The sequence below is a fragment of the Camellia sinensis genome, chromosome 13 (genome assembly GCF_055761805.1).
Source record: "Camellia sinensis isolate YWXY chromosome 13, ASM5576180v1, whole genome shotgun sequence".
NCBI classification, from domain to species: domain Eukaryota; kingdom Viridiplantae; phylum Streptophyta; class Magnoliopsida; order Ericales; family Theaceae; genus Camellia; species Camellia sinensis.
In genome coordinates, this window is record NC_138973.1 from 82,504,086 (window position 1) to 82,519,202 (window position 15,117).

General features: G+C 41.9%; 1 protein-coding gene across 1 annotated transcript; it reads left to right on the forward strand.

Annotated features, from left to right (window-relative positions):
• Positions 1-9,998: 9,998 nt before the first annotated feature.
• On the forward strand, positions 9,999-11,655 carry LOC145805520 (uncharacterized). Its single transcript, XM_082900675.1, has 2 exons — positions 9,999-10,653; positions 11,111-11,655. The coding sequence occupies exons 1-2, from the start codon at positions 9,999-10,001 to the stop codon at positions 11,653-11,655; spliced, it is 1,200 nt and encodes a 399-aa protein (XP_082756801.1).
• Positions 11,656-15,117: the final 3,462 nt, after the last annotated feature.

Genomic DNA, 15,117 nt, shown 5'->3' on the forward strand with positions numbered 1-15,117 from the left:
AGGAGCCACGGTATTGAGAACGTTAACAACCGCAGGATCCTACACAACATGGGCAAATAAAAGTTTTCATTTTAGAAGGTATAGTCGCAAGAAGGAAAGTAGCTTCAAATCAAGAATTTCGGGTACCTCATAAAGCCTTTTGGAAAGGCGAGGAGCGGAAGGACTGGCATCAGAAGTCCTCTTGTGAGCCATCTTCTTAAGGCGGGTCGTCCGAGGACCAGAGGCCTTATTCAAAGGGACCGGCTCTGGAGAAGTAATTGCCAAGCTAGAAGCAGATGCCCGAGCAGAAGGGTCAGTTGGAGCGGATGAAGTGAAGAAACCCTCGTACATGTGGTCAGATTTTCGGCTCTCGGGTAGCCGAAGAGAAGAATCCTTCTTATAAATCGGCGGAGGCAAACATACGGACGGTCTGCTCTGGACAAATGCAATAAACGCATCGATATTCTTCTGCCAATACCACCTAAAAGAGGGGGTGAAACCCCCTACTCGGCTCAAGCCTGGCATCGTCAAAGAGCCGGATGTGGGAAGCACGGTGTGTACAAGCCCGCGACTGAAGCGCCCGTAAGTCTCTGAAAATGATAATAAATGAGGTGCTGGCCCCGGGGCACATTGATCAAACCCGAACTGACATGCTACACGGTCAGGCCTATAAACAGCACTATCAACGCCTTCCTCGTGCCATACCGGTAATGAACTCGGACGGATCATAATCAGCATATCAACAAAGGGTGTAGGGATGTTCTTCGGCAAAGGAAAGGACACTGAGCGGGAGGAACCATGATAGATAAGCGGTGTGGCCACACCCACAGGTGGGCATACATACGGCCGTGCCACAAAGCGTCGGGGATCATCCACCAGAGTATTCAACGATAAGGTGGAAATGGTACGCGACCAACGTGTAATCAACGGCTGGCAAGACTTCGCTTTCTCAAATGTCCGAGACCCATCAGTATCGAGCACGGGGATGCCATCTTTATCCACTATCTCCCGAAGAACTTCCGCCTCGAATACAGTCGGAGCAGGGGCAAATTTTGGGAACCTCTCGAAGAAGAAACAAAGCAGGAACTGGCTGTGAATGAAGGAGACAAGCTCATATCGACCCACGGAGCGAACCATATCTCGATGTAGTAGATCCCAGCCGATAGTAGAGATTCCCAAGAAATAGTGGAGCCAAAGGGATCCGATCTCCTCTGAAGAGCCTGACTGCCAAGGGGAAGATGAAAGGATTGAGGGAATCCGGAGGTGTGCTCGGAAGAATGAAGAATGAAAGGAAGCAAGCCAGAAATCCCAAGAAATAGAGCCTGGAGCCATACATCGGACTGGCCTCATACTCCCGAGAGTCAGGGTCAGCATCTCTGGCCAAGGGCTGAAGATCTTTGAAGAAGTGGCGGATCCATGCAGTATAGGAGGCACGGTCCGTCCTTACTCGACTAGTCCTCCTCGCTGAACCATCGAAAACGGAACTCCACCGACCACAAGTTTGAAGATTTAGATTCAGAGATTGGATCAAAGAATCATCTTCAGGGGGTGTCTGCTCAGGTTCGAAGGCATCAGGGCCGGTCACTTCCAGACGCAGCAACATGAACACATCCTCAAGGGTAGGCCCCATCTCGTGCTGGCCAAGTATAAAGGTGTGTGTCTCGGTGCTCCACCGAAGAGCCATGGCTTCCAGGCTAGCATTGTTGCGACGGATGGATAGGGATCGAGATATTTTCACTGGGATCAATAGTCAGGCCTCTTGAAGCCGCTAACAAAAGCTCTTGTCCGAGAGGACATCATCGACCCACTCCCGCCAACCAAAAGGAGGGTTTGAGAAGGCCTTGAACTGAGGATAACAGTATGGAAAGTCCCCCCGCTCAATCCGAAAGCGTAGCACCGAGGAAGGAGAAATGAGGGCCTCATGTCCAGAGTCAGTGTCCTCAGTGAGACATAATGGAACCCCCTTCGGAGATAGAAGAGAAGTGGTGGAAGTAGCCGCCCGCCAGAAGGGGTCCTTCCGACCAAAATAAGGAGATTTCCTCCACTCAGATGCCGGAGGTACATCCCTCTCTTTCATGAGAGCCGGTTCCGATGACCCCGGGACAACGGGTTTCTTTCGAGAAGACATATGGCTGAAATAACCGGTATAAATAGTAAAGAGTTGACCGTATTAAAATTCAGAATATTGTTACATGCAACATGATGGGTTTATCAACAAATTCAACTTCGGACGTCATCAACAATTCATTTTCTCGGATATTCTTCAAGCTCAACAAATTTTAATACCAATGGGTGCATCATCAACATATAGATTTTCTGCTTCTATCATTAATAAGAGGTGCAATGTCATAGGTCGCTTCGTGATGAAGTTCAATCGGGTCAATTTCTTAAAGTCACTATGGTCCATATTAAAGGTCCAATTTATATGGGGCTCAAAATTTGGACAGAGTGAAGTTCAGTAGCAAATTTCAGGCCCGAGATCTGAAGTATATTACATTGCTCATCAGTAGCAAGATTTAATGGATTTTTGTGCAAGCTACAAGAGTGTTCCTCCCAAGTCAATATTATTTGCTCAATTCAAGTGGCAAATATTCTATTACGAGGGCAAAAATTCAGCAGCAATGGTTCAAGTTATGCAATAGTCCAGAATTTCTTTGGCAAATTTCAAGTCAGAAAAATCGTTTAAATAAATCCCACAACTTATTTCAAAAATTACAAAGCCCAAACAAATTCAAGATTCACATTGGGATTTCAAATCACTGATATTATTTTTATTTAATGTATTAATGCATGGATTCATTCATTTATTTGTTTATTTATTTATATATATAAATATATATATATGAAAGTGTTGAAAAAAAAAATATATGTATATATATATATAAACAATGCTGCCACCACACAAAGAACATATATATAAATAAAATAAATAAATAAACAAAACAATTAAAAGAACTTGCTCACAGATTCAAGCCAATGGAGGAAGAGCACGGCTGGAAGTAGTGGCGATACCACAAACGCGAGACAGATACACCTAAGGCCGACGCCGAGTTGAGCAGGCGCTAAGCAAGACCACACACGTCGCGTTGAGTGGGCGCACGTGTGTGGTCGGCGCTGGATAGTCCGAAGACGGAAGTAACAGTGGCACCACAGAGGAGTCGGCAACCACACACGTCACGTTGAGTGGGCAACGTGTGTGGCCTGCGTTGGAATAGTTGAAGCCGACGACGGAGTTCCAGCAGAGTGAAGGCAATAGTGAACGACGTTGAGCAGTCGAGGTACGCGTCACAGGTGATGTCACGGAGACGACGCCGTTAGTGGCTCTAGAAAGCCAGAAGCAGCAGCGGTGTTACAGAGATGCCGACGTTGGTGTTATCTGGTGAAACAGAGCTCCGGAAAGTCTGGGTTTCTAAGGAAATTGCGTTGATTGGCTCTGCAATAACAACCAATGTGCACACGGCTTCAACCTCTAATCTGTTAAAAGAAAAAATGTGTGTCATTGGAGTCATAGATTTTGAAATAAAATTTTTCACAAAAAAGCTGCTACAAAACAAATGTATATATATATACAAGAGGAAGAGGTTCAAGAATGGTGGGTGGCACTGAACAGCCAGGGCAGAAGACAAAGTCGGGGCAGAGAGGAGCTATAGAGAGGAGCTAACGGTGGCCGGTGCTGGGCAGCTGAGGCCGAAAGTTGCAGTGATGTTGCTGGAGACGTCGCAGAGTTGTGTCTGTGCAGAGAGGTTGGCGTCGGTGCTGGTCGTCGGAGCGAGCTGGAACAAGGTGGTGGTTGGGCCGCGACACCTGCGACAGTCAGAGCTGGGATAGTGTCGGCGTGTCTGGAATTGCAGCAGTCGGCAATGAGCAAACCCGAAGCAGAGCTGCTTGAAGAAGAAGAACGAAAGCTGCTAGAAGGAGAAGAAAAACGCTGTGCTTGAAGAAGAAGAAGGAAAGCTGCTGGGTTGGTCTCTGTAGAGAAGGAGTAGGCTGAGAAATAGTGTGGCGGCTGTGCAAAGTTTGTAAGGTTTAGGGTTTTGGACCCTTTCCTTAAATAAAAAAAAAAAGAGCATTATCCTTTGAATATACCCTCAGAATATTCTGAATATGTGTATATGTGTAATTGGTCTGTCGTGTGTGCCAAACAACAAAGACACGTGTGAGCCTAAAAAAAAAAAAAAAAAAAAAATACAAAAAAATAAAATTTTTGCTTGTCAATTTTTTCTGTAAATTGAAGTGCGTCATCAACTTTATCCATAGGCTCTGTCGTGACAAAATGTTTTTTTTTGGGGAACGTGATGCGAAACAGGGTCGAAGAAATGACAGTATGCATGTCTGAGAAATTTTAAATTTCTCATACACGCAAGGGGCAAAATGTAAGAGGAGCTAATTTAAGCCCACTAAATTATTTAGGCCCAATAGCCCAAGATTAGTGGGCCCGAATTTATCGCAAGTCCAAGATTGGTGGGCTTGGATTTATCGCTGTCAAATGGGCTGAATGGCTCTAAGCCTCGAAAGGGTTCGGATCCACAAACCTAGAGACTTACTCAGGCCCGGACTCGAAAGGGTATTAAGCAAGCCTAGAGATCCGAGGCACTCGGACTCGAAAGGGTTCGGATCCACGAACCTAGAGGTCCGAAACACTTGGCTTCGAACGGATTCAGACGCAATCTAGAAGTCGCTCCGTTAATGAGTCCCAGAACACTTGCGGGCTCGGAGCTTTCCGGGATCTACGCACCAGAACCATGGGCGTAATGGAGTTCGAACAAAGGACCCGATCCCGAGGACGGTGAGTGGAGATAAATTCACTCTTCGGTTAAACTAGCCTATACCCGGGTCGAGGTGGCATGACCCCAGGGGGTCCATGAGACTCGGCAATATTTTTTGCGGCAGGACGTCCTCTGGGACTACCCCTGACCCTTTGGGATGATTGGGGATCATTGGTTAGGTGTGGCTAAGAAGAAGGGTTCACCGAGGGATTGATCTCCTCTTCGAGGTTTTCTCATCCTCGGAGAAGTCACCTCCTCGGAGAGGTCACCTCCTCGGACAAGGTGGTTAGAGAGAATATCCCCCATGTGCCTTGCACATGGGCTCCATCCTACATCATGAGGTGCCTATAAATAGCACCCACCCATAGCTTTACAAGGGATGGATTTTGGAGATTTTTTAACTCTTGGGAAAGAACTAATTTCCCTTCTCCATTATCAACCTTGAGAGTGAAAGTGGGAGATCCATGGGAGAGCCTTGCCATTATTCTATTCTCTAGCCATTTTGCCTTCTTCTTCACCCAATCTCTTATCTCCATCATCTCCTTTGTTGTTGTGTTCCTAAGTTGAGATTATTGAAGAATCTAAGCCTCTCATCATATTCTAGAGAATTCGAAGTTGTTCTTCAAGGATCTTCGAAGATCTTTGAATTTTCTAACTCTTTTCTTGAACCCTCTCCTACAATGTTAAACACGTATATTGATTGATTTTGGGTCCACCTTTTGTTGGATAAGGATTGCGGATGATATGGAAAAGGCTCCATTTGTGTCCTTGTCACTTTTGGTTGCGAATATTCCTGAATGCGGTGGCAAGCTCTGGTTGTAAATTGTGAACAAAGTTTGAGTGTAATGATAATATTATTTTGTTTTATTGATAAATTGAATTAAATAATAGCTTTTGATTTAGTGGTTGTATGTATTATTTTGTGTTATAAGATTATTGATTTAAATTTTGTAGAGATGAATTTCAAATTTTACTTTTATATGATTGTCCTCAGTTATGTAATTCTACTAGTAAAATAGGAGTTATAATAATATGGTTACATAATATTATTATTATACTTATTTACTCACAAAATATCATTGGTGACGATAATAAAGAGTTATTTTCATGAAGATCAATTAGCAATGTTGTGGATGTTAATTTTTGACCACACAACCAAACAGGGAATACTCAGCAGGAGAGCACCAGCCGAATAGATTAAGCCCAAATAACTTGTTATAGAAAGATAAGATTCTGAAGGTGGTTCGGCCACCCGGGGGCACTCCGACGATCAAGTTAGTAATTATTTGTCAAAGATAGCCAATAATGCTTAACTCACTAAACAGAGCATAAAAAACATACCTTAAACTCATGAGGGTGCCTTACTTTTATAGCCAGCACTAACCTGATCTTTGTAAAAGCCTAGCTTAAATGGATTTTGGCTCAATGCTCATCTTGGACTCCCAGCTACATAGAGATAAACTCCCTAAGAGCTTTATCTTTATCCATACTAAAGTCCTCTCCAGTTCTAGGACTCCTGTCCTTATCCGCTCATCTCGGATTTCGGTATCTCCGTTGATAACCTCGGCCTAGCCGAAATCACCTCGGCATCATGACCAAGACACGTGGCACATCGGCTGACACTTCGACGTCACCTTGGCCACGTGTTGTCATTCACAAAATATGTCCCCACAATTGCCCCTTAGGTTCTATTACATCGGCATCCTAAGGTGATGGAACTTACATCGTTTGTCCACATAGCATGTCGGCTAAGACTTACTCTATCCTTCTTGACCAAGATCATCACCCGTCGGCTTCACATGACCAAGACTCTGCAGTCTACTTTATCAATGACCAAGAACCAAGAACCAAGAACCAAGTTTTTCCAATTCCTTAATTGAGATCGCTCCACTAGCCGAGGTTTTTGTTTTATTAAATCGAGAACTCCAAGAGTTTTATCTGCGTATGAGTTGTCACGCACGGTTTACTTAACTGTTTTCTCTACGTGTTGCTCCCTCATTGGTTTGTACCTGACAGACGTTATTAGGTCGCGTCGCTCCTGCGTACGCTGCCTGACAGACACGTCGTTCAAGGCATTCCATTATGATTTGTAGCATTTTCAAGTTTCAACAAAACTCTCTCTCTCTCTCTCTCTTCGTCTTCTCACTTCGTATTTTCGCATTCCATCTTTGCTCAAGACTTTCTCTCTCTAACAATTCCTCTACCTCTATTGCTGTTTCTTCAATCTCTCTACAACTGTGCTCTGTTCACCTCCTCCGGCGAAGCATTCACTATTCTTCTCCACTCATTGCCACTGTCTGACTCTAGCGTACCTCAAACCAATGTCCTCGACCTCGGACCCAACTGGTGAGTTTTTTGTTTTCTTTCAATTTGCAGTTTATGTAATAAACCGACCCTCCTATATGCATTACATTTTTTTTAGTTGCCTAAATACTTATTTAATGTGGAATTCCATGCAGAGTTATGTTTTCACGTGTGAATTATTTAATTATGGAAGTATATCTGTTGGTTATTGAAAAATCTGTTAAAATTGAGGCAATTGGATTGGGAATTGGAAGCCTTAGAGGCGCAATAACCTGAAACTAACTTCGAATTTATGATTAGCATAATTTTTAAGATATAATATTAACTTTTGCAGAAATCTGATTCGTAAAGAATTAAGTAATATAACTTAGATCCATTAACTCAAATGAAGAGCCTTAATGGTATATGTTAGATATATATATATATATATATGTGTGTGTGTGTGTGTGTGTGTGTGTGTGCGCACGCCCTTGGGGAACCTAGTGGAGAAACTTAACACTTTTCTTGGTAGAGAATTTTGAAGAGAGAGAGAGAGAGAGAGAGAGAGAGAGAGAGAAAGAAAAGCTCAACCAAGTTTGGAGATATCAAAATTTGCTAGAGAAATTACAAGTGAGAGTTCATATCTAAAGTGAGTAAATCACTAATAAGCTCCCAATTTCTCTCCAATTAGTTTGAATCAAGCCTTGAAAAAAAGTTTCATCCATGAAAATTAGGGTTATTATTGTGTAAGTAATATGTCCCTCAAGGGTGTATGTAATGGAAACCTTGATCACCCTATGTCATGTTTAATTGCTTGAAATTGAAATTGAGAGAATTGTGCCTAATCTTACCCTCTTGTTATGATTGAGCTCATATAAAAATAATTGCATATATATATGTGTGTATAAATCTATACAATGAGTTTGTGGGGGGTCATGGGAATTGTAGATGTAAAAGCCAAATAAAACAAGTCTATTATATGTTCATGAGTTATATGTCATGGTTTCTAGGTAAATTTCATGTGATTTTGGCTTTATGGCCAACCCTTGCAAGCTTTGGACCATAGGAGCTTCGGACTGCCAAACAGGGTAAACGACCGCACGTGCGGGACCCCTTGGCCGCACGTGCGGGGCTCACAGCCGCACGTGCAGAAAACAGGGGAAGAGGAACGGACTATACTGAAATAAAGGCATGTGCGGCATACCTGGCCGTACGTACAACCCAAACTGGAAAAATTTTGAAACTTTCTTTCGCTCTTCTTGACCCTTTGAATATGTTATTATGTCCGTTCGATGTTCCTATAATGTATTTAATTGCGTGAAATGTAACGAATCGAATAATTGAGAATTGAATGGAAACTAAGAATAGTAAGGTGCTTACGATTTATGTGCTATGTGTAGGGCATCTGCAGGAGGGAACCAACGTTCACCCATATCACAGTGAGTGATAATAGCGTAATATCATGCTCTATTCACATTTTGTGTTGGTATATGTTATTTGAGATCTTATGAACTTTTGTGAGTACCTTATGTTATATGCGATATGTTTGATATATGTTTGAGCTTTGACATGTGAGATATGGACCCGAGGTCGTTCTTTTTGCTAATGCGGTGGGCCTAAGGCCGTTTTGTTAATATGATGGGCCTAAGGCCGTTCTTCATTTTGTTGGGCCTAAGGCCATTTCGCTACTATAATGGGCCTAAGGCCGTTCTGTATTATGATGGGCCTAAGGCCGTTCTGTAGTCTGTTGGGTCTAAGGTCATTCTGTATTTTGTGGGCCGAGGCCGTTCAAAAAGAGAAAAACGAGTGAGATTATAATTTGCGAATTTGCACTGTTTACCCATGTTCGTACTTTTAATTTGTTGTACTACTATCATTTACTGAGCCTTGCTCACTCTATTTTCATGAATGTTTTGTAGGTAACCAGCTTGCGGGTCAACCCTAAGTCAGCCTAGAAGCCTATAGCTAAACCCATTTTGCTGAGTCACCCGAAGTGACTCTTTTGTTATATTTTGGAAAATCCCTATGATGACATGTTTTATTATAATTTTTGGGAACAATAGATATGTATATAGATATTATTAACACTTGACTTTCGAGTTGATTCCCTTTTTACATTCAGTAATGTGAATGGAACATGGAATGTTATGTATGTATGATAACGCAACATGATCCTGGCATTTAGACACAACTCAATGAATGTTTATTCTTCTATTATTTTGCTTCGAGATTGAGTAACATTTAAAACAGCTAAGTTAAGGCCTCAAGTTAGGCCAATCATGTCCAAACTTTTAGGGGCAGGTTTGGGTCGTGACAGTTGGTATCAGAGCATGAGTTGTTATCCACACATGAGTTCATTGAGCTTTGGAGCATTTAGAAAAGACTTACGTTACATGCCTGTGAAGTTCAATGTGTACAAAATGATATGTAGCAGTTAGACTGCGCATATAGTAATCATTGATATACATAAGTATGCTTACTTGTGCATTTTTGTATGTATTATAACTAACCATTATGTAGATCATGGTGAGAACAAGGACGAATGATCCCGAAGATGCTACCACCGTACGGATGGATAGAATGGAAAGGATGATTATGGAGATGGCAGAAACGCTGAGGCAACAACAGCAGCAACAGCAACAACCACCACCACCCATGCCTGTACCACCGCTAGGGATACAAGAGTATCAAGCTGAGGATCGAACAATTACACTCACGAAGGAATTCAAAAAGATGAAGCCGCTTTTATTCAAAGGAGGAATTGAACCAATGAAAGCAGAAACATGGGTGTTGGGTATAGAAAAGTTACTCGAGGTTTTTCCTTGTACTGAGGCCCAAAAAGTGCAATTTACTGCCTTCACGCTTAAAGACAAGGCATAGAGGTGGTGGATGCTCACGAGAACTGCACATCAAGGGTTAACATGGGATAGATTTTTGGAGTTATTCCATGACAAGTATTTTCCTCAAAGTATGCGAGATAAGAAAGTGACCGAGTTTGAGACCTTGAGGCAAGGGAATAGGACTGTTGTAGAGTATGAGGCTCAATTTGCCGAATTGGCCCGTTTCGCACCACATATGGTGGATACGGACTACAAGAAGGCAAGGAAGTTTGAAAGAGGATTACGGACTACTATTCTCGACCAGATTAATGTGTTGAAATTACCTACGTACGTCGATGTACTAGAAAGGGCAGTGATCGCTGAAAGTAATGTTGTCGCTCAAAGCCGGGTCTCGGAGTGGAAAGGGAAAAGACTGAATACCCAAACCTCAAGGGGCTCGATGACACCGCCAAGTAAGAAATTAAACTCAGGATCTTCTGATACATCTGCCTCTACCCATGACTCTGCACTAATTTGTCCGAATTGTGAAAAGAGACATTGTGGGATTTGTTATCGGGTAATAGGAGCATGCTTCAAGTGTGGCAGGACAGGTCATTTGGCCAGAGAGTGCCCGCAAAAAGATCGTCAGAATGGGAATCGAACTACTACAAGTTCAACTGGATCAGCCCCTACCCCCATTACAAAGGTAGCTACGAAACCCACCAATGCTAAAGATACCGCCAAACAAGGAAGGGTATTTGCGCTAATTCTGGGTGATGTGCAAAATACCGAGGCTGTGGTATCAGGTACATTTTCTGTTAATGGTCATTCTGACATGTGTTATTTGATTCAAGCTCTACCCATTCTTTTGTATCAAAAGCATTTGCTAGTCAAATAGGCCAATGGAACCACTACTTTATGTTTTGTGTGTATCCTCACCATCGGGGGAGTTCATGGTATACGCGTCTATCTATTTTGCATGTGAAATCCTAATCGGGAATGTTTGGGTAGATGCCAACTTGCTGCCTCTCAACATGGCTTATTTTGACATAATTTTGGGGATAGACTGGTTAAGCAAGTATCACGCGACTATAGATTGTGTGTCGAAACAAGTTACTTTCCAACTCCCAGGACAATTTGAGCTTATTTTTAAGGGTCAAAGGGCAGTATCCCCACCCTATTTGATTTCTGCAATAAAGGCATGTAAGTTACTACAAAAGGGGTGTCAAGGGTATTTGTGTAGTATTTTGAGTGAACAACCAGTGGATCGGGGCATTGATGCAATCCCAATTGTACGGGATTTTCCGGATGTTTTTCCAGAAAAGTTACCGGGAGAGCTTATTGATTGTGAAATTGAGTTTACAATTGATGTTGTGCCAGGAACTCAGCCCATTTCTAAGACTCCTTATAGAATGTCTCCCGCTGAAATGAAAGAGTTGAAGGTCCAAATGCAAGACCTCCTTGACAAAGGATTCATTCGTCTGAGTACTTCTCCTTGGGGTGCACCAATCCTTTTTGTAAAGAAGAAAGATGGGACCCTTTGGTTGTGTATGGATTATAAAGAGCTCAATAAAGTAACTATAAAGAATAAATATCCTTTGCCCAGGATCGACGATTTGTTTGATCAATTACAGGGTGCACAAGTCTTCTCTAAGATAGATTTGCGGTCTGGGTATCACCAACTAAAGGTTAAAGCTAAGGATGTCGAGAAAGCTGCCTTCCGGACCTGTTACAGACATTATGAATTTCTAGTTTTGCCATTTGGGGTCACTAATGCACCAACGACCTTCATGAATTTGATGAACTGAGTTTTTAAGCCCTACCTGGATGACTTTGTAGTTGTGTTTATTAACGACATTCTCATTTACTCAACAAGTATGGAGGCTCATGAGAATCATCTACGGTTAATTCTTCAGACTCTGCGGGACAAGAAACTGTATGCAAAATTAAAGAAATGTGAATTTTGGCTACATGAAGTGCGATTTTTGGGACATGTGGTGACGAAAGAAGGTGTTGTTGTTGATCTGCACAAGATTGAAGCTATTGTGAATTGGCCGACGCCTACTAATGTGTCAGAAGTGCGTAGTTTCTTGGGTTTGGCCGGATACTACTGACGGTTTGTTAAAGACTTTTCCAAAATTGTGGTGCCGCTTACTCAGTTAACCCAGAAAGGTGTTTTGTTTGAATGGTCGGAGCAATGGGAATCTGCCTTTCAGGAATTGAAGACAAGGTTAACTACAACACCTGTACTGGTCTTACCATTTGGTAACGAGGGATTTGAGATTTATAGCGATGCTTCTCACAAAGGTTTGGGCTGTGTACTTATGCAAAATGGGAAGGTTATTGCCTACACCTCCTGTCAACTTAAACCCCATGAAAAGAATTACCCCACACATGACCTTGAGCTAGCTGCAGTGGTCTTTGCCTTGAAAATACGGCGTTACTATCTGTATGGGGCTAGATGTGAGGTTTATACCGATCATAAGAGTCTTAAGTACTTTTTCACTCAAAAAGAACTAAATATGCGTCAGAGACGGTAGTTAGAGCTTATTAAATATTATGACTTACAAATTCATTACCACCCCGATAAAGCTAATACGGTTGCAGATGCCCTTAGTCGAAAGAGTACATGGAATTTGGTAAGTTTGCTCACGAGGCAGAAGGAGTTACAACGTGACTTAGTAGGAATGATTGTAGACATTGTGTTGCATGACCAAAATGGGATGGTAGCAGCGATATCAGCCCAACCGGCATTTATGGAAGAAATTAAACAACGGCAACTGGAAGATGAATTTCTCCAGAAAATTTGTAGTGAAATAGAAACGAAACCAAGGCTCGGGTTCAGAATTGAAAATTCGGTATTGAAATTCCAGGGCAGATGGTGTGTCCCTAATGTACCAGAAATCAAGAAGAGAATCATGGAGGAAGTGCATAACTCTAGATTTGCAATGCATCCGGGTAACACAAAAATGTACCACGATTTGAAGGAAAATTTTTGATGGTCAGGAATAAAGAGGGAAATTACCGAATTTGTCTCAAAATGTTTACAATGTCAGCAAGTGAAAGCGGAGCACTAATGACCGGTGGGCCTACTACAACCGCTTCCAATTCTAGAATGGAAATGAGAACATTTAACTATGGATTTTATTGTGGGTTTACTGCGAACTCCCCGGGGTATGAACTCCATTTGGGTCATTGTTGATAGACTAACTAAGTCAGCTCATTTTCTCCTTGTAAAGACACAATATAATGCGGATAAGCTGGCTACCATATATGTGGATGAAATTGTGCGGCTATATGGTGTTCCAGTCTCAATCGTGTCTGATAGAGATCCAAAGTTCATATCAAGATTTTGGCAAAGTCTACAGGATGCCTTAGGAACCGAATTGAAATTTAGTATAGCCTTCCACCCGCAAACAGACGAACAATCCGAAAGAACCATATAAACGTTGGAAGACATGCTTCGGATGTGTGCTTTGGACTTCAAGGGAAGTTAGGAAACTCACCTACTGTTGGCGGAATTTGTATATAACAATAGTTACCACTCAAGCATAGGAATGGCACCTTACGAAGCTCTATACAGAAGGAAATATCGCTCTCTCGTGTGCTGGACTGAAGTTGGTGACAAGTCATTGTTTGGACCCGAAATTGTTCAATTGACAACTGAGAAAATTAAAATTATCCAAGAAAGGTTAAAGACCGCACAAAGTAGACAAAAGAGTTATGCAGATCATCGGCGAAGGGATTTAGAATTCGAAGTGGGTAAACATGTTTTTGTGAAAGTCACACCAATAAAAGGACATTCAAGATTTGACCAGAAGGGTAAGTTGGCACCCCGATACGTTGGTCCGTTCCAGGTTTTGGAAAGGGTAGGTCTCGTGGCCTATCGTGTTGCTCTTCCGCCTAATATGGAGCAAGTGCATGATGTGTTTCATGTGTCAATGTTACGAAGTTACCTTCAAGATCCATCTCATGTTATAGATTATCAACAAATTACCTTGGATGATAAATTGATTTATGATGAGAAACCAATTCAAATTCTGGATCGACAGATGAATCAACTACAAGGTAAAGTAATTCCTATGGTGAAAGTAGAGTGGCAGGAACATTATGGAAAAGAGGCAACTTGGGAAAGAAAATAGGACATGAGACAGCGGTATCCTGAGTTATTTACAACCTGAGATAAAACAAGTTTGAGGGACCAAACTTATTTAAGGCGGGGAGAGTGTAATAACCCGACCCTCCTATATGCGTTACATTTTTTTTTAATTGCCTAAATACTTGCTTATTTAATGTGGAATTCCATGTAGAGTTATGTTTTCACATGTGAATTATTTAATTATGGAAGTATATCTGTTGGTTATTGGAAAATCTGTTAAAATTGAGGCAATTGGATTGGGAATTGGAAGCCTTAGAGGCGCGATAACCTGAAACTAATTTCGAATTTATGAATAGCATAATTTTTAAGATATAATATTAACTTTTACAGAAATTTGATTCGTAAAGAATTAAGTGATGTAACTTAGACCCATTAACTCAAATGAAGAGAATTAATGGTATGTGTTATATATATATGTGTGTGTGTGTGTGTGTGCCCTTGGGGAACTTAGTGGAGAAACTCAACACTTTTCTTGGTAGAGAATTTTGAAGAGAGAGAGAGAGAGAGAGAGAGAGAGAGAGAGAGAGAGAAGCTCAACCAAGTTTGGAGATTAAAGAATTTACTAGAGGAATTTCAAGTAAGAGTTCATATCTAAGGTGTGTAAATCACTAATAAGCTCCTAATTTCTCTCCAATTAGTTTGAATCAAGCCTTGAAAATAAGTATCATCCATGAAAATTAGGGTTATTATTGTGTAAGTAATTATGTCCCTCAAGGGTGTGTGTAATGGAAACCTTGATCACCTTATGTCATGTTTAGTTGCTTGAAATTGAAATTGAAAGAATTGTGCCTAAATAAAACAAGTCTATTATATGTTCATGAGTTATATGTCATGGTTTCTAGGTAAATTTCATGTGATTTTGGCTTTATGACCAACCCTTGCAAGCTTTGGACCATAGGAGCTTCGAATTTCCAAACAGGGTAAACAACCACACGTGCGGGGCCCTTGGCCGCACGTACGGGAGGCACAGTCGCATGTGCGGGGCTCACAGCCGCACGTGCAAAAAACAGGGGAGAAGGAATGGACTACACTGAAATAAAGGCACGTGTGGCCTGTACGTGCGGCATACCTGGCCGCACGTGCGGCCCAAACTGGAAAATTTTTGAAACTT

Excerpts from the sequence above, each read along its gene's own strand:
- LOC145805520 (XM_082900675.1), top strand. The coding sequence starts at position 9,999 with ATGCGAGATAAGAAAGTGACCGAGTTTGAGACCTTGAGGCAAGGGAAT. Across the intron at positions 10,654-11,110 it reads TACCGAGGCTGTGGTATCAG|TGGATCGGGGCATTGATGCA; the intron begins GTACATTTTCTG and ends GTGAACAACCAG.